Source organism: Myotis nattereri (assembly GCF_964212035.1).
Source record: "Myotis nattereri genome assembly, chromosome: 20".
Lineage (NCBI taxonomy): Eukaryota > Metazoa > Chordata > Mammalia > Chiroptera > Vespertilionidae > Myotis > Myotis nattereri.
Window position 1 is genome coordinate 8,572,962 of NC_138096.1, and position 18,229 is coordinate 8,591,190.

Consider the following 18,229-nt stretch of genomic DNA (forward strand, 5'->3'; position numbering starts at 1 on the left):
CCAAGGTGTCCTTTCCAAGTAGAATAATACCTGACCTAAGAGGGATTCGAGGTAAATCCAGGACTGCGACTCCAGGTTCAAGTGCTAAACTGCCAAGGTAACTGTTATTTTCCCTCGACGACTACGGTATTACCTCTGACTGGGAGGTATTACCTCTGACTGGGAGATTTCCATGCTGAAGAACAATAACCAATACTAAACAATGTCGCATACTCACCCCCACCACCTAAACCTTCAGATAAGGAAGTAAGATAACTTCTAGTCACTAGTTGCCTGGTTACTATTTTGCATTGTTCCTTGTAAACAAAGGAAAATAACTTCTTTATTACTATATTACTCTAAATAGTCACCAAAGATAACATCCAAGTATTGTTATATTTAGATAAATCGGGGGTGGGGATGGAAATGCAGTTCTTTCTTATTTCCCCCCCCAGAGAACTCAAGGACAAGGTAGAGGAGGAACTAGACGCAGAACTGTTTATCTAATAGATGTCAGAAGGATTCAGATACTTAGGGTAGAGGTTTGTAAACCACTCACCTAAAGGTACAGTTTCTAAATCACATGCTCATTCTTAGATTCAGTCATATATGGTGGCATTTTGCTTAAATATTTTCTTTATAGCCTCTAACATGTACTTTTTTTTTGTAGTGGCAACTCAATTTTATTTTGGAATAAAATAAATTCTGAAAGAAAATCTGCAAATATTCTTTTCCTTACCTTCAGTTAGAAAATCTTGTTCATTTTTTTTCCTAAATTAACCTAAGCACCATACAAAGAGTACATTCAAAAACAACGTTTTAATAATGACAAGTTATTTGTCATTTTTACTCAGAATTTTTGCAAAGGTTCAGTATGATGCAGAAAGAATAATAAAAAAAAGTGTAATTTTTAATTCTGGGGAGAAAACAGTATTTTGGTGCTATATATATATATATATATTTTCCCCCAAAATCACCTATGTGTTAGGTTATATGGAACTGAATATTCACCTGCATTAAGTTACAAGGCGACATTTAGCCCTCCTCTGCTACTACTGAAGAGTATTTGCTCACATTTATTTATATTGCACTGACAAATGGCAGTCCTATCATTTAATAAGGCACTCAAGTTCAAAAGCTGGAACAAATACAAAAATGCATTTGAGCTTTGCTGGTTTAGTCACCTGATATCGTAGGTGTACACCTTCCTTTATGATAACAAATGCCAGGCCGTGGACTAATTTAACTTCAGTTATGCAATGCCTGCCACACTCACCGGGCTGAAGAATATAAACATCCCTTCTCTAGCGGAGTTTGGGGAGGGCTCTCCTTTGGTGTTTAACAGAGCAAGTGTGTGCATGGGTAGCAGGAGGGACCCATCTGTACTACGCAAGATGGACACAGGGACAGAGCCTTTTTAAAAAAGGGAAGAGATCACATTTATTGAACAATTCCCCTACAGATTTAGATCTTAGGCCCAGTTTCACAGAAATTTTGGAACAACACTACAGTCTTTCTTTGCTTTCTCCTTTTACTTAACAGACCCCTTGTTAGCTAACTACGACCTCACTGGTCATCCAATCATGAGAGAGAATTGAAGGTAACTCACAGTGTCTCTCTCTCTCTCTCTCTCTCTCTCACACACACACACACGCACTGAACGTGTCACATGTGCTTCCTAAGAAATGACACGAGAGCAAAGATAGCCCAACACTTAAAATAAATCTTAAGGCATTGTTTATGTACATTACAGCACATAAAAGTAATAGAAAAGTATAGATTTGACATGTTTCTTATATATTTGCCAGAATATCTAAAAAAAAAAAAAAATAAAAGCATCACTCCAAATCAGAAATACTATAATTTAAAACTTTACTACCTACGTTTTCTCAATAGGTCACCAAAACAAACACCAACCTTCCCCCCACAAACTATAATGCACAGATCTGTAGGTGGAGAACATTAACGTTGAGTTCATTTTCATGATGAAGAACACTGCATTTCCGGAAATGCTGGTAGTACAATACCTGCGACAAGACACCAAAACCCAAGACCAACTTGTAACCAGTGATGGGCAAAATGAGCCTCTCCCTGGACAAGTCGAAACATTTCTTTTCACAAATGTTTTGAGGGACATTTCTTTTTACAAATGCTTAAACTTACACACAGGTCGAACACGTAACTTTAACAAAGCTTATGTGAGAAGTGCAAGTCTTCTGGCTTCCTGACACACGGCATCCTGACGGTCCGCCAGCTTCCGGAGCGAGAAGTGTTTCTCTAGGAAGAACAGAGCCATGTCGCGGCGCCTCCTGCACGTCCACTATGTGTCGGAGTCGCTGCCCCCGCCCGGGCTGCTGCCATCCGGCCCGTCACTCTCTTTGTCCCAGTCCTTCATGGACGCTCCCATCATAAAGTCGTCTCGGAGGATGCTCCATCCTGGGCCCTCTTCTCTCACTTCAGCCTGAGGACAATCACAGAAACACAATTAAATTCAAGAACCAATTTAATTGCAGGGAGACCGAGAGAGTCCATGTCACAGAGCACACTTCTCAGCAACAGGAGTGAAATCAAGACAAATCATAGCGTGGCCTTACTCATACACTGTAATCATATATGTACAAACAGCTAACAGAGCTATCTGCTGGTGAAAGAATCATGGAAGCAAACTTTTTTTTTTTTTTTTTTGCAATAGGGAGAAAATATAGTAAGATCTAGGTTTGGTATCAAAATTTTTTTAATTTATCTTTACTGTTGAAAATATTGCAGATGTGCCCCCTCCCCGACCCCCCTCCTCTGCACCCACCCCTCCCAGGCCTTCACCACATTGCTGTGTCCATGGACTATCCATTTAAGTTCCCCAGTTAATCTCTCCCACTCACCTCGCTACCCCACCTTCCCTCTCAGATTCCTCAGTCTGTTCCATGCTTTTATGTCTCTGCATCTAGTTTGTTCATTAGATCCCATACATGAGTGAGATCATGTGATTCTTGTCTTTCTCTGATTGGCTTATTTCACTTAGCATAATACTCTCCAGGTCCCTCCATGCTGTCTCAAAGGGTAAGAGATCCTTCTTTTTAACTGCTGCATAGTATTCCATGGTATAAATGTACCACAAATATTTTATCCATTCATCTACTGATGGGCACTTGGGTTGTTTCCAGATCTTAGCTATTGTAAATGGTGCTGCTATGAACATAGGGGTGGAATCACCGGGTCAAATGGCAGTTCCAATATTTAATTTTTTGAGGAAACGCCATACTGTCTTCCATAGTGGCTGCACCAGTCTGCATTCCCATCAGCAGTGTACTAGGGTTCCCTTTTCTCCACATCCTTGTCAGCACTTGTCATGTGTTGATTTGTTGATGGGAGCCATTCTGACAGGTGTAGGTGAAACCTCATTGCCATTTTAATTTGCATATCTCTGATGATTAGTGACTTCGAGCATTTTTTCATATGTCTCTTGGCCTTCTGTATGTCCCCTTTGGAGAAGTATCTATTTAGGTCCAGAAAAGGCATCTCAAAACTGTCATTACTCACAGGTAACATGATATTGAACACAGAAAACCCTAAAGACTCTATCAAAAAATTACTAGAATCAAAATCACCAAAGTGTCTATACTACTCAAAGCAATCTATAGATTCAATGCAATCCCCATTAAAATACCAATGGCATATTTCACAGATCTAGAACAAACACTCCAAAATTTATATACAAAAAAAAAAAAAAAAAAAAAAAGACCTCAGCAGCAACAATCTTGAAAAAGAACAAAGTTAGAGGATCACAATCCCAGATATGATATCAATTTTTAAAATCTTTTGACAAAACAATCTTATAATATTATTTCAAGTTCACGGATAATTTATTAGAAGACTTCTGGCAAATTATTTAAAGACAAATAGAAATTTAACGAAGGCCTTTAACCCAAAGTAAAGGAGAGAAAAGGAAGCTAACTGGGCCAGGTTTTCATGGATTCTATCTCATTTAACGGCTGGGAGAATGAGAAACAAATGGTCTTTATTTGGGTTATGGTCTCACTGTCTGACCTAATCATGTAATAAGAAAGCCTAGTCACATGCTAAAATTACAAATGAGTGAGCAGGCAATAAGCAGAGGTAGACAGTTTGTTGTTTCTTCATAGGATTTATGTAAAACTACACACAGCTGAGCCTAAGACAGCCTCTCATTTCAGGTACAACAGCACCACCGTGTGGTGGTAACTGATACAATCCGTGCAGAACTACAAGCTCTGGGATTTCTTTCCCTCTCTCCATAGTATTTACTGAGAACCGTGTATGTGTCTAGGGCTAGGGCTAACAGAGTCCCCGTCTTCGTGGAGCTAAGAGTCACTGCTTTCCTATTCCATCCACAGAAATACACAGTGCTGGACAAACCTCTCTAAATATGAAAGATCCCATACCTTTGGTTAGAACAGATTATCTTCATGGGGGTCATAAACCATATAAAAAGGAATTTTTAAGAGAAACGATATTAAAGACATTTGCTGGGTTGCCAGGGTTTACTTATTCTGCGGCACTTCCCTTTCAAGAACACAGCCCGGAAAGTCATTCCATGTAAAGTCACAGGATGCGTCACAGAGAGGAAAGCGTCCCCCCCGTCCCTCCTCCATCTCCCTGGGACCAAGGGATGAAACGGGGCTGACAGCACAGCATGCGAACGTCCACCCAACTGCAGAACTGACTAGAGAGCCGGACAGTGCACTCGGTGCTAAAATAAACAACGTGAAGACACACAAACACCACGTGTGCTGGCCCAAGAGCGACAGGAAGACCGCCCGGGCCACCCCCGCAGGACAGCGGTAAAGGAGGAAGGGCAGTTTTAACCCCTTGCCTGGTGCACGCTGACACCGCCCGCCCCTCACTCCTACACACCCAACCCACTGCTCTGATTAGAGTCAGCTACCCAACTGGACAGACGGCCATTTTCCCTGATGCAACTCGTGTTCTCTGCCGGTCTCCTCACTCACGTAAGAGAAAGAGCTGTTCCCAGTGAACAGAGGTGCCCTTAGGAGCAGCAACTCTGACACCTCTCCTGCCAAATGCATCACTCACACTGTCAGTGAAATCCTAAAAAGCACTCGCTTCCTTATCCAAATTCCTGACTGACGAGGAAAGGCTTGTCCTGGCACCGATGTTTGTGTCTACATGGGAATGCGCACAACCTCAATGGTAGCCTCCGTCTAGCTAACTACACCCAACATGCCATCCACATGTCACCAGCCGGAGCGGCGGACGCCCCATCACCGCCCGAGTGCAGTGTCCCACAGGAGAGCTCCCTGCCCCGTTAGCGTCACAACAGAAAGGGGGGAGGGACGAGCAGGGACGAAACACTAAACAAGTCCCTATCCTTACCCTTGGGGATACGTTCCAAGACCCCCAGTGATGCCTGAAGTGGAAGCTCTCACTGAATTCTGTATGTACCGTTTCTATACCTATCCATGACCAAGTGTAATTCATAAATCTGCCATAGTAAGAGACTAATGGTAACAATAATAAAACAGATCGTAACAGTGCACCGGAACAGAAGCTACGTGAATGTGCGATCTCTCAACACCTCATTGTCCTGTACGCACCGCTCTTCTTCTAGATGGGAGATGACACAGGGCCTATGTGATGAGATACAGGGGCGTGGACTTTTCCAGTTAATACCTTCCGGTTTCAGTTACCCTGGTAACTAAATCCATGGGAAGTGAAGCCATGGGTAAGGGGTTGGGGCACCACAGCAGTGGAGAGAGAGAAAGGAACGTCAGTGGGCCAATGGGAAGAAGAGTTCGTTAATGGAAATGTCACGATCAACTGTCTCACGATCCTGGTCTGGAAAGACAATTACGGGTGTAAACGTGTACTTTAGGCAGGAAGATCCACAGCAGGATAAATTCAAAGCCCCCTGGCTTGTCCAGCCTGAAGGGGGACAGTGAAGCCAGGCTCTCTGGGAGCAGTGGGGTGTTTCTGCTCTGAGCAGTCAGGGGCAGCGTGCTCTCCAGGTGTGGCCCCAGGCCAGACAAGGGCATCTCCATCACTTAGGAGAAATCCATTCTCCCGGGCTCCGTTCCTGCTGACCCAGAAACTCGGGCAGAGCCCAGCCATGGGCCTTATAAGCCCTCGAGGTCCTGATGGAGCGAAAGCCTGGGCCCACCAGGGTAAACATAACCTAAGACACAGCTAACCGTGCCGTAGGGGGCAGCCTACAGGGTCGCGCGCTCCGTGCCCACGGCAGCTGAACAGTGATACTGATTAGATGCAAAAACCTAATGAGAACCACATGAGTCAGGGAAACAAAATATTCGCCGCCCTCCTCGGCCTGGCTTTCCACAAATATTTCATCGAGATCACACAGCAGTCTGTGCCGATCTGGAAGACGAAGACAACGCTGAGAAATGTCCATCAGCTTCCACTCAAGGTTCCAACACCCACGGGCAGCCACTGCCCAGAAGACGGAAGGGAGGCTTGGGGTTCCTCATTGGTCTCACACTGAATAGTGAAGAGCTTAACCTCACCCAGCTTTGAAGGGGAAAATTAGAGTCAAACCCTAAAAAAATAAACATAATCCATCTGCATTTCGCAATCAGCAATACTTGATTTCTTGGCTTTCACCCAGAATGTTCAATTTTCACTTTAATTTAGTTTCACCTAAATTAAAAAAGGTTCTGAACGCTGGCTAAATGCATCTTAATACCTTTGTTGTTGCAAACTTATAGTGTAAGCTCTTTGCAACTGTTGTTAGTGCTCTCCCTGCCAACCATTAAAACCCACCTGAAAATTCTGCCTGAAGTGAGGGTACGAGGAGAATCCTTTATCTAAACTATTTGCAAAGATGGGAACATAAACAGCATGGTGGAGAAACCACTGAGAAACCCCTTTCCTGGGTGAGTAAAGCCCTGCAAGTCACCGTCAGCTCAGCCTTAGCTTGAAATGGGGACAGAGCTCTAGGTCTAGGCCCCCCAAATCTAGTTTTACTATTTTGTAAGGATTATACATTATTAGACCAGACACACCTAAAACAAGAGAACATTCCAAATCTAAACACAAGCTTTATTGAATTATTAGAGAATTCTGGGGTCACCCAGTAATTCAGAAGTAGTCAGTTCCCTTTCAAATTGGATTCCCACCACAGCTTCATCTTTGACTACCATCTGGCAGGAAAAATAAGAACGACACGTAAAGAACTCATTCTCAGGACACGTGTTTGCTGTGAGCTGAGCATAGCTCCAGCACCACCTGTGTTAAGTCCCGGGACCCTCACAGTTCACGAGGTGGCTGTCACCACTGGAATGATGACCTGAGAACAGGTTAGAGGCTGACGCACGATGTGGGTGAGGGACCCAGAGGGCGGGCCAGTGGCCTGTGCCACTGTGTACAAAGCATCGTACAACCCCATCAACATTCTCAACTGCCCACAACTCAAAATTACTATTTTTTGAGCAAGAAACAGTAAAATACTCTTTTCAATTTTAAAAATGCACCACAGCCTGACCAGCGCGGCTCAGTAGCTGAGCAACAACCTATGAACCAGGAGGTCACAGTTCGATTCCCAGTCAGGATACGTGTCCAATTGCGGGCTCAATCCCATCGGGGGTGTGCAGGAGGCAGCCGATCAATGATTCTCGTCACTGACGTTTCTATCCTTCTCTCCCTCTCTGAAATCAATAAATATATATTTTAAAAAACACATCCTAAGTGCTAACACGTGGTACACGACCCACTTTATGCAGGACAGTCAGGTTTTTAAAGGGCCGCAACCTCACTGATGAGCATCCTCTGCGGGCAGTGGGCAGCTACTTCACAGAGAACAGTTCCTCAGGCCCAGCAGGTGCACGGCCCACCGTGAACTTTATTCTAAGGTAACTAAGGATTCCCACCGCCGCTCTGGAAGGGTCCTAAGTCCTCCCCTGACCCACACTCCCCGAGTCAAATGCTGCAGGTGCCACCCTGCCCCACAGGCTCACGCTGCTCGCACCAGACACCGCCCCAGAGCAGCTGACCGGCCCCATTCGGAGCACAATGGGAAACTGGCTTTCACGCGTTCCCAGAGACAGCCATGCAATGCTCGCTCTCACGGCAAACTCGGAGTCTCCCTTTTGTCTAAACTCTAATCTATTTAGGCATTTGCCGTAAACAAACATTGAGCTGGATGATTTACAAAGCCGGGATTCCACGCATTCCTGCGAGAGCAGCTTTGATGTGAAAGCAGCCAGTTGCCATGCGAGGCAGGGGCAACCTGAGGACAGCACCGCTCTGCCCCTGCCTGCCGTCCACACCCCCCTCCATGGGAGAAGGCCCAGAGCTGCTGGGACCACCTGGGGGCCAGCGTGAGGCGCCCCTCCATTCCTAGCGTCCTGCCTGGGAGCAGGACTTCAGCCAGGCCATGAGCAGAGGACTGGACACTTTAAAAGGAGATGGCAATTGGAGTCTAGCTCGCGTCACTAGGATCCCAAGAAGCCCGTATGTCACAGGCATTCCCACCCCTGAAAACCAGCTCTGAAGGGTCACCTGGTTGCCATTGATGAGAAATGTATGCGGACAGAGCCCCTGAACTCACTTCTGTTTGACATTCTTCACAAAAACAGAAAAATAAATAAATACCTAGTCTCTCCCAGTACCTGATTTAACCGAGGGATTTTGACTGAAATGTGTTGCCCCACAATCCATCACTAAGAAAGCCCTTCCTAACAGAAACTGCTAGCACTTTCCTGCTGCGAAGTCCCGAGTGTGGTTTCCTGACAACAAAACAGAAGCTGACAGTGTCGTGCGGGCCAGTTCAAAGCAATGAAGACCTCGCACACAGCCTGTAATTCAAGACATGACACAGTCAACGCTTTCCTATCAGCAGCCAATAGGGGCTCCTTCGAGGAATCCTACGGGCTGAACGCTGGGGCCCCAGGCTGTCCCTACAATCGGCTTCCAGAAGGCTGGCAGCGAGTTCCTCCGCCACGTGTAGGCAGCATATTGTAGGTTCTTCCCTGGAAAACTTTCAGGGCCCCAGAAGGAACAGGACAGGCCCTGCCAGTGGGCACCCCCCATGAAAGAACCAACGCCCCTCAATCCTGAGCTCAGCACCCAGAAGCCTCCGGGCTGACAGTGGATGTTTAACCAACTCTATCCGCGTCACTCTTCAGCCTGAGTGGACGGAGAGGGTCACCATGCAGACACAGGGCGTTTCTTTTCCCATTTCCCACCCGCTCCTCGTGCAAAGCGGCTGGGTCCCCCCCCCAGTTCTCAGTGAAGGGTCACCAGTGAGAACACGCCTGCCTTCTTACCTGAAACGTGTAAATCCCCAAACACAGCTTTCACATGTGTGCACTTCCTTCTGACCCACACTAATTACATAGATCCACCATCTGGGCCCTTAAACTTGTCAAAATTAGGCAAAATGGCAACTAAATCAAGGAACTTGAAAAATACCTCGACCCTAGGCTAGCATGCAATTCCTACACGCTCTTCCTGCCAGGGTTCTTTTCCCAAACACACACACACACACACACACACACACACACACACACACTGACGAAACTCTCACTTCCCGACTGAAGTTCTCGGTTGGCAACAAAAGAAGCCAGCACGTATAACTATGTACTTTGCTTTACTTATTTCTTTTTAAAACAGTCCTCCTGAGATGAAAGCCCATTTCAGAACTTTCACCTGGTACATCATTACAAATGGAAACTATGGGGGCCCCGGTCAGAAAACCAGACCAGCTCAGCCGCGTCATGGTTCTGCTGCCAACATCATGGAAGCTGCATGTCCGTCTTCAGACAGGACAGGTACCTGAATCTAGTGGCCCCTGAGTTCCAGGAGCAGGGGAATGGCATCCATAATGGGCAATTCCCACACTGAACAAACCATCCCGAAACTTAAGAATCCACGTTTACTAGGCTGTGGGCGTGTAATTGTAATAAAATCTGAAAAGCACTGTAATTCTACCGTGTGCCTTTTCACTCCCAGGCGCGAGTGTGAAAGCTAAGAGGCTGATGCACTGAACTTGGTATAAAAGTCCCACCTGCTTGGCCTGTGAGCTCCTTCCGGTCGAACCTTTGTCGCTGGCACTTCCGTCCATGCCCCTCAGAACGCAGATGAAATCTTTCTTGGAAACGGTTGATATCAACTTCACACGCTTCCTGATCGAGCTCCCGGCCTCCTTGACCTTCTCGTCAACGTTCTTCTGATGCTTCTGGACGGCGTTGAATAACTGCACCACACCCCTGGGGACCACACGCGGCAGAACAATGTAGTCAGCAGCGATGATGCTAGACCCGCGGTCCCCAACCTCTCGGACCTCACGGACCACCAGTGGTCCTCGCGCCACCGGTTGGCGACCACTGCTCCAGACTCCAAACTCCGAGGATAGAAACAGTGTGTTTGCACTGCTTAGGAGAGGGGCAAGCATTGAGCAGGCAAGCCGATCAAAACAGCTGACTGGTTAGATACTTCAGGAAAGTGATCACGCACTTCAACGAATGAATGGAAGTTTATGAACGCATTAAGAGATGAACATGTGGATTGATATGTGATCTGTTTTGTGTCAGCTCTGGTCTTTCTCTATCAACTTTTATGCAATCAGAACTAAGAATTACTTTTAACAGCAGCACCCATTTCTCCGAGTGGGACTATATGCAGCTGGGGCTCTGCAGCGAGTAGGAGCACCTGATGCTAGGGAAGACTTTCTGGGTCTTCATTTCATTGGCAACGGGTTAAAGTGACACCCAAGTAGCTCAAAAAGTAGTCAGCTACACTATTTGTAACTCTTAGGATATAAAACTAATCTTAAAACCCAATTTTTAAAAATATTTGAAGACTCAGTATGAAAACAAATTTTAGAATCTCATTAATAATTGTTTCATATCGATAACATATTGCAATAGTAATCATTAGAATGTACTGGGTAAAATCAACATGTTATTGAACTTAACTTCACCTCTTTTACTTATTCGGACAAATCTACATGATGTATGTGGCTCACATTCTATTTCCACTGGGGCAGCACTGATTTAGACCATTCACATCCCTCCCAACTCTAAAATCCTGTAACCTGTTCATTTCCTGCTACAAGAATCACAGGGAGAGGCGATGCGCCACGGGCCTTACCATCCTGCGCACTCTTGTTGGGTTTTTCACCAATTCGGGCCCTGACTGCTCTTTAGCCAGAACATTTCTCAGGGTTGTGTTTGCAGCACGCAACCTTGAGAAATGAGGTAACGTCTCCCCCAGACAAAGAGCAGGCTTGTTCCCATTCACCGTAAAAGCAAGAGCATTCCCCGCACAGCGTTCCCCTCCTGTAACATGAACCACTGCACGAGCAGGCGGCCACCTAGAGCACCTGTGCCGGCCGTGGGGACAGGGGGAGCCAGTGGGAATGAGACGCTCGGCGACCACCTTTGCCGTGAGTAATGGAGTCCCGTGTCTCTGACCCAGAAGTCTGTCTCCTGTCAGCATCCAGGAAACTCTAACAGGCGAGTTTACAGGGCAAAATCCCATCCTCTCCCAGCAGGGCAGGACCAAGGTGAACAACGTGAGGTGCCCAGGACATAAAACTAAAGAGGCACTTACTCCCTGCACCAAACCTGCACTTTTCTAAGCTCTTCATTCAATTCTCAGAGAAACCCTATGGGGAGGTATAATATTCTCCTGGTTTCACAGATAAATAAATGGAGACACAGAGGCATTAAGTAACAGGCCCAAGGACACACAGCTCGTCCGTCAGGCTGGAATCTGAACCTAGCAGACTGGCTCTCCCGCTCACACACTTAGCCATCACCAGATGCCTTAGAAGAGCGGTTCTCAACCTGTGGGTCGCGACCCCTTTGGGGGTCGAAGGACCCTTTCACAGGGATCGCCTAGGGCCATCAGAAAACACATATATAATTATATATTGTTTTTGTGATTCATCACTATGCTTTAATTATGTTCAACTTGTAACAATGAAATTGGGGGTCACCACAACATGAGGACCTGTATTAAAGGGTCGTGCATTAGGAAGGTTGAGAACCACTGCATTAGAAAATGACCAAATAACGCAGGTGATTAGACAGTCAACGTCAGTCCACTACACATAACTGAGGTGTTCTTCAGGGAGGAACGAAAAGCTGCCTCCGTGAACTTGCCCGACTCCCCTGTACCCTCTCCTTGGACCTTCCCCATCACCAGATGCACCTCGATTCTCAGGCGACGAGAACTCCTCCGGATGGGTCGGGCAAGGACCCCCAAGCGGCCACCAGATTCTACTTATCTGGACACACAGGGCATCAAATAAATGTGTGGTGCCAATGATAAAAAAGTGCAGACTGAAAGGGTAGCATGAAGCTGCTATAACGTGAAACTCACGCCATAAATATAACGCAAGATAACAAAAATCGCCAGGTGCCATAAATTTAGACACCAGCACGAGAGCCATGCAGTGAGTATTCTGATGACACTGTTCTCGCGACTACAAACAAGATGATGTGAAATAGGGTCGTGCCGATCACACACTTAGCACATTGTACTCCTTCCCAAGAGGCCCGCAGCCTCTGGCTGAACTCGGGAGCAGCAGGCTGGCTTACACACAGCCACTGGCTCTGAGAATCGAGTGTGTGTGTGTGGGTGTGTGTGTGTGTGTGGGGGGGAGTGCAGTGTACTGAGGGCTTAAGGGCCACACCTCTGCCTTACCTCGTGGCGATCCTCTGCAGATTCCTCTCGGTGTCTTTGTCGGTGACCACATCTGGCTTGACCCTGCACATCATTTCCCACTCCCGCTTCTTATCGAGCTGCGTGACAGACAAGGTTATGACAGAACCTCAGGCATTTCGGAAGGGGCAGCACGCTGACACGATCCTCCGAGAGGACAAAGGTCACCAATCATCCGGCTCGGTGTGTCTCGGGGACTTCGAAACACCCGCGCTTTAGGGGTTCCGCACGGGGAGCCTGTGGTTAGCACCCAGCCTGGCATGTGAGAGGCACCGGGTGGGTTTCCGCCGGGCTGGCAGCGGGGCCCGGGACCAGGCAGGTGTGGGAGCCGTGGTCCTGATCCGCCCTCACAGATCAGAGGGGGCACCGGGGAGACCCCAAGCCCCCCTCCTGTAACCACAGTTTACACACTGTCGCTTTTTAGAAACGGGCCTCGCCAGCAGGTAGAAGGATGAAGACTCTGTATCAGCTTTTCAACGGACAGCGTCATATCCAGATGTAGCCTATTTACACAGCAGCTGCTTTCCTTTTCTTGAACCATTGAAATCCACCTTTTACGGCACATCTGACCATCGTCCTGGCCACATGTGGCAACTTGGTCGCAAATTACAGCACACGGATTCTTGCCCACCACGCAGAAGCAGAAGGGGGCCCAGAAATAAGAAAACCCCACAGATAAAATAACCTAATTCAAAACCGCCTCTCCAGACCCCCTTTAATGCGTTACTCTAACGCCTATCATCAGAGATTTGTCCAAAGGTAGACTGAATTCAAGGAGATCTAGCAGCGAAATAAGTCGGTTTTCAGAACTGCAACCAATCCCTAAGGACATCGCCACAGATCTTTATTATAAAATAGGTTTTGGCAAAAAGCAACTAATAGGATGATCAGCCGAGCACCTAATAAAGTTAGCACATGGCCAGCCTAATGGAATAAAAAGACAGGGGTCAGAGCCACATGGGTAATTCCTTGATTTTAAAAGGAGAAACTCCCTTGGAGTTTATATCTCTGTTGCTTTCCAGGTGATCAGAAAGTAAACATACGCCACGGAGTAACTTAGACGAGGACTGTGAACAGAACCCTGGTTATCCAACCCCACAGACAACAAGCCCAACGCTGGAATGTTCACTGAGCAAACACCGCAGGGACAAGGCGGCCAGGTAAGGCCTGAGAACCAGGCAGACGCGCAATCTAATCTCCGGAGCAGCCGGACGACATACCTGCTTCCTCTTCTCCAGTCTCTCCTGCTTTAACTGCTCCTTTTCCTGTTCCAGCTCTCTGTTTTTCACCAGGATGGCGGGTTTGCTCTTAGGGGTTTTCTTGTTCAGGATTTTAGCCATGGCGTCGGCCCAGCCCGAGCTGGTCCCCGCGGCGGCTCCAGCAGCATTTTCGCCGTCGTCGTCACAGGGTTCCAGTTCATCTTCGTTGTCAGCCTCCGCTGCTTCGTCATCAGAAGGAAAGTGTTGCTTTTGTGACACACGCCTTCCTGTGGAACCTAAGAGAAGGAACAGGTTAGACTCTGATGCCGGAGGCAGAGGTGGTCCTGTAACCGTTCTCCACCCGCCCCCATTCTCTGGGACAGTGACAAGTACCACAGCTGCGGGGACAGTGGAGGGCAGGGACAGTGGGACCCTCCACGCTGGCTGCCAGCCTCTGAAGGTCTGGCTCAGCCCTGTTGACAGGGGAGGCTGTAGGGTCACAGGAGCCATGACCCAGGCAGCAGAAAAACCCCAACAAAACAATAAAAAAAATCCAATCCCAGAAGTGGAACTGCTGGGTCATAAGGCAGCTTCATTTTTAAGTTTTTGAGGTAACTCCATACTGCTTTCCACAGTGGCCGCACCAATCTGCATGTGGAATCTAATGAACAAAATAAACTATCAAACAGAACAGAAACGGACTCATAGATAGAAAATAGACTGACAGCTGTCAGACGGGAGGAAGGCTGTGGGCCTGAGTGAAAAAGATGAAGGGATTAAGACCTAAGAACTAGGCAGACACACACAAAAACTCACGGACACAGAAAACAGCAGGGGGGATAAATGGTGATGGAAGACCTGGGGTGGTGAGCACACAACACAATATACAGATGATGTATTATAGAATTGTACACCCGAAACCTGTATAATTTTATTAACCAATGTCACCCCAATAAATTCAATTAAAATTTGTTTAAAAGAGAGAAATGATGGAAAGACCTGACCTTTTAGCTGGTCGTTATAATACTCCCAATGTTGGCATTACCTTTGCACAATACCTTTATTTTTGAAGTGCTGAGAACTCATGAAAAGGATGTAAAAAGTAAATATTTAATATAGTTCAAAAAACTTGTAACGTATTAGAAAACAGCCAATAAAAACATAGTAAGCATTTATCTAAATGTAAAGAACAGGATGGCTTAAAGGTTTATCAGTGAAGAATGCCGGGTGATGAAAAGCAGAAGTCCTGACCAACTATAACACTGATATCTAGTGTTTTGTCCTGATGAATTCTCACACAAATCGCAGCACATTTCACGTTTTCTCAGCTGCACTGTAGAGGCGGCCAAAGGCTTCGCGATTGTGCAAGCCACTCCGACCTCCGACTCGCCACTTCTAAACGGACTATTTTCTTTGGTGTGTTTCCTCCCCAGCTTGGCTACCATAACACTCACATATGGGTACATGATACATCTGTGAAAAGTTTTCTAACGCCATGTTATAAACCAGCACTCACCCCACCAATTAAAAAAAAAACCCAAAACCCAGAAGTCACTGATGTCATAGTTTTTATTTTATTTATTTTTTTAAAAAGAAGCTTTAGCCCAGAAGATTTAAGCCAGGCATTCACTGCCGATGGAAATGATGATTTTTATGTAAGTAAGTGAAAAACGCCAATGCAATGAGTTCTTCCAGCCACTAAAACGCAGGGCCTACTGCTAGGATACCAAAGAGAATTACCATGCGGATCAGAAAGCAGAACTGGTTCTTAAAAGTATACTGCATCACATACAGGTGAGATTTTTTTTGAGTTTTCAACTAAGTAATCTTTATTTTATTTTTTTAAAAATTCTTTATTGTTTTTTTTTTAAATATATTTTATTGATTTTTTACAGAGAGGAAGGGAGAGAAATAGAGAGTTAGAAACATCGATGAGAGAGAAACATCGATCAGCTGCCTCCTGCACATCTCCTACTGGGGAGGTGCCCGCAACCCAGGTACATGCCCTTGACCGGAATCGAACCCGGGACCTTTCAGTCCGCCAGCCGACGCTCTAGCCACTGAGCCAAACCGGCCTCGGCCAAAAAAATTCTTTATTGTTTAAAGTATTACATATGTCTCCTTTTCCCTCCATTGACCTCTCCCCGGTCACTCCCACTCCTCAAATAAGTGATCTTTAATAGCAGAAGGTAAGTGGATATATCCACAGGTCTCAGGGAACCAGATACGAGGAAAAAAAAATCCTGTGAAGTCCTGTGTGTTATTTTAAACATTAACTCTAACCTGAAATTCTATTTTAAAACTGGAAATAAGGAAGGACTAGAGAACCCCAACATTGGAAGTATTATAACACTACTGAGAATCACAGGGAGAGGCGATCTGCCACAGGCCTGACCATCCTGCACACTTTTGTGGGGTTTTTTGAGAATTCGGGGCCCTCGGGGAGCAATGACCAAGGGTTCCAAGTAGACCTTTCTTTCTGCATTCACGGGAAGCCTCCTGCGGGCTTCAAACCTGGAGTTTTACATTTTACTTCACGGAGAGCGAGCCACTGACCTTATTCGCCTCTGGAACGGGGACCCAGTTTTAAGAAGCCTCCCAGCCCCTGGATATGATGCGCTGAGTCCTCAGGGAGGATGAGGGAGGAAAGGGGAAAAGAAAAAATCCTCCAAGTTTCTCTCCCTAAAGCAGTGGTTCTCAACCTTCTGGCCCTTTAATACAGCTCCTCATGTTGTGACCCAACCATAAAATTACTTTCCTTGCTCCTTCCTAACTGTCATGTTGCTACTGTGATGAATCGTCATGTAAATATCTGATCTGCAGGATGGTCTTAGGCGACCCCTGTGAAAGGGTCGTTCGACCGCCAAAGGGGTCGCGACCCACAGGTTGAGAACCGCTGCGGCCTAAAGGCATCACACGCCTTGGAGGGTAAGATAGATCAGTTTAACCAACTGCAAAAGTGTGTGCAATGTTCTTCTCAAAGACAGACAATGAAAAAAAGAGCGACCGTTTGGGGGTATCGTCCACAAAGCTGATACGCAAGTTTTTGTTTGCTTTTTTAAGGGTAGAGCAAGGGTTTGAACGACAAGAGAAGGGAGGAGGCCAAAGAAGTCAGATGCCGTAACCCCGGCCAATGCAGAGGCCGGATCAGTGCGTGCAGAACCAAACTCATCCCGATTGGGGCCAATGCTCTGTACAATGATGGAAATTGCTATCGTAAAGGTCATGACTGTCATCCCAGCAATGCATTATAGGGCGCCCCGCGGAGGTGAAGTCCGGGCGACTCGGAGCGAAGGCGCCGCATGCCCGGCTGCCCGCAAACTCCGCCCGGCCTTTGCTGCGATCGGCCACCGCCCCGCCGCGGTACGTTACCTCCCACGTCGGCAGCGTCTTGGCCCTCATCTTCCAGCTCCGATGCTGCAGCCTTGGCTACCGTTTTCATCTTCTTTTTCCTCTTGACGGCGTGTTTCAGCTTCTTCCCCGCACTCCCACGTGAGTCGCGTACGGCCGCGGCCATGTTTTCTCAACCGGAAGTGCCCCACGAGAGCTGCGCCGGGTGGGGAACGCGAGGAACCGGGGCCTCGAGTTCCGGAGACACAAGGTTCCGGGGCGGGGCCAACTAGCCCGGAAGTCGCGGCGGCAGCCTCAGGCTTGGGTTGCAGAGAAAGGTCTGGCTCCCAATTGCAAAGCGAATAATAGAATCTCGCGTTCTCCCCTCGGGTCCCGCGTGCTCAGGGATTCATCTCACTTTTCTGCCCCAGTGCGCGGGTCCCTCCTCCGCGGGGTGCTCCTCCTGCCTCCATCCCGGGCGAGCGTATCCCTAGCAGCGGTTCTCAACCTGTGGGTCGCGACCCCTTTGGCGGTCGAACGACCCTTTCACAGGGGTCGCCTAAGACCATGCATATCAGATATTTACATGACGATTCATAACAGTAGCAACATTGCAGTTATGAAGTAGCCACGAAAATAATTGTATGGTTGGGTCACAACATGAGGAACTGTATTTAAAGGGCCAGAAGGTTGAGAACCACTTCGGGCCTAAGGTGAGCTAGTCACCTGCTGTTGCAGCCTCATGCACCCTCCAAGCAGCTGCCACAACCGAGCCCTAATTTCTTCCCTAAATTGTTGGCTCCTTGAAGGTAGGGACCATATCTCATTCTCCAGTTTATCCCCCATGGCCAGCAACGGGGCCTGGCCCTCCTTGGGAGCCCTCAAACTATTTTTGGAAGGAAGAAAGGTAAGAATGAGTGAGTGAATGACAGAATACATCTATTGGTAAGGTTAATGAGCCAGACGAATAAGATTAATAAACCCTTGCATCGTGTTTTATTTATTTTAAAATATATTTTTTTGATTTTTTACAGAGAGGAAGG

At 47.0% G+C, this 18,229-nt stretch overlaps 1 protein-coding gene across 1 annotated transcript; it reads right to left on the reverse strand.

Moving 5' to 3' along the window:
- Window positions 1–750: 750 nt before the first annotated feature.
- Window positions 751–17,502, reverse strand: RRP15 (ribosomal RNA processing 15 homolog). The gene is made up of 5 exons (XM_081114382.1): window positions 17,229–17,502; window positions 13,878–14,152; window positions 12,640–12,737; window positions 9,995–10,196; window positions 751–2,440 (listed from the first exon to the last, which is right to left on the reverse strand). The coding sequence occupies exons 1-5, from the start codon at window positions 17,371–17,373 to the stop codon at window positions 2,300–2,302; spliced, it is 861 nt and encodes a 286-aa protein (XP_080970508.1). The 5' UTR covers window positions 17,374–17,502; the 3' UTR covers window positions 751–2,299.
- Window positions 17,503–18,229: the final 727 nt, after the last annotated feature.

Coding starts and splice junctions, on each gene's coding strand:
- RRP15 (XM_081114382.1), bottom strand. CDS start 17,373: ATGGCCGCGGCCGTACGCGACTCACGTGGGAGTGCGGGGAAGAAGCTG. Junction 12,738..13,877: donor GACTGGAGAAGAGGAAGCAG/GTATGTCGTCCG, acceptor TCTGTCACGCAG/CTCGATAAGAAGCGGGAGTG. Junction 10,197..12,639: donor CTGCAGAGGATCGCCACGAG/GTAAGGCAGAGG, acceptor TGTGGTCCCCAG/GGGTGTGGTGCAGTTATTCA.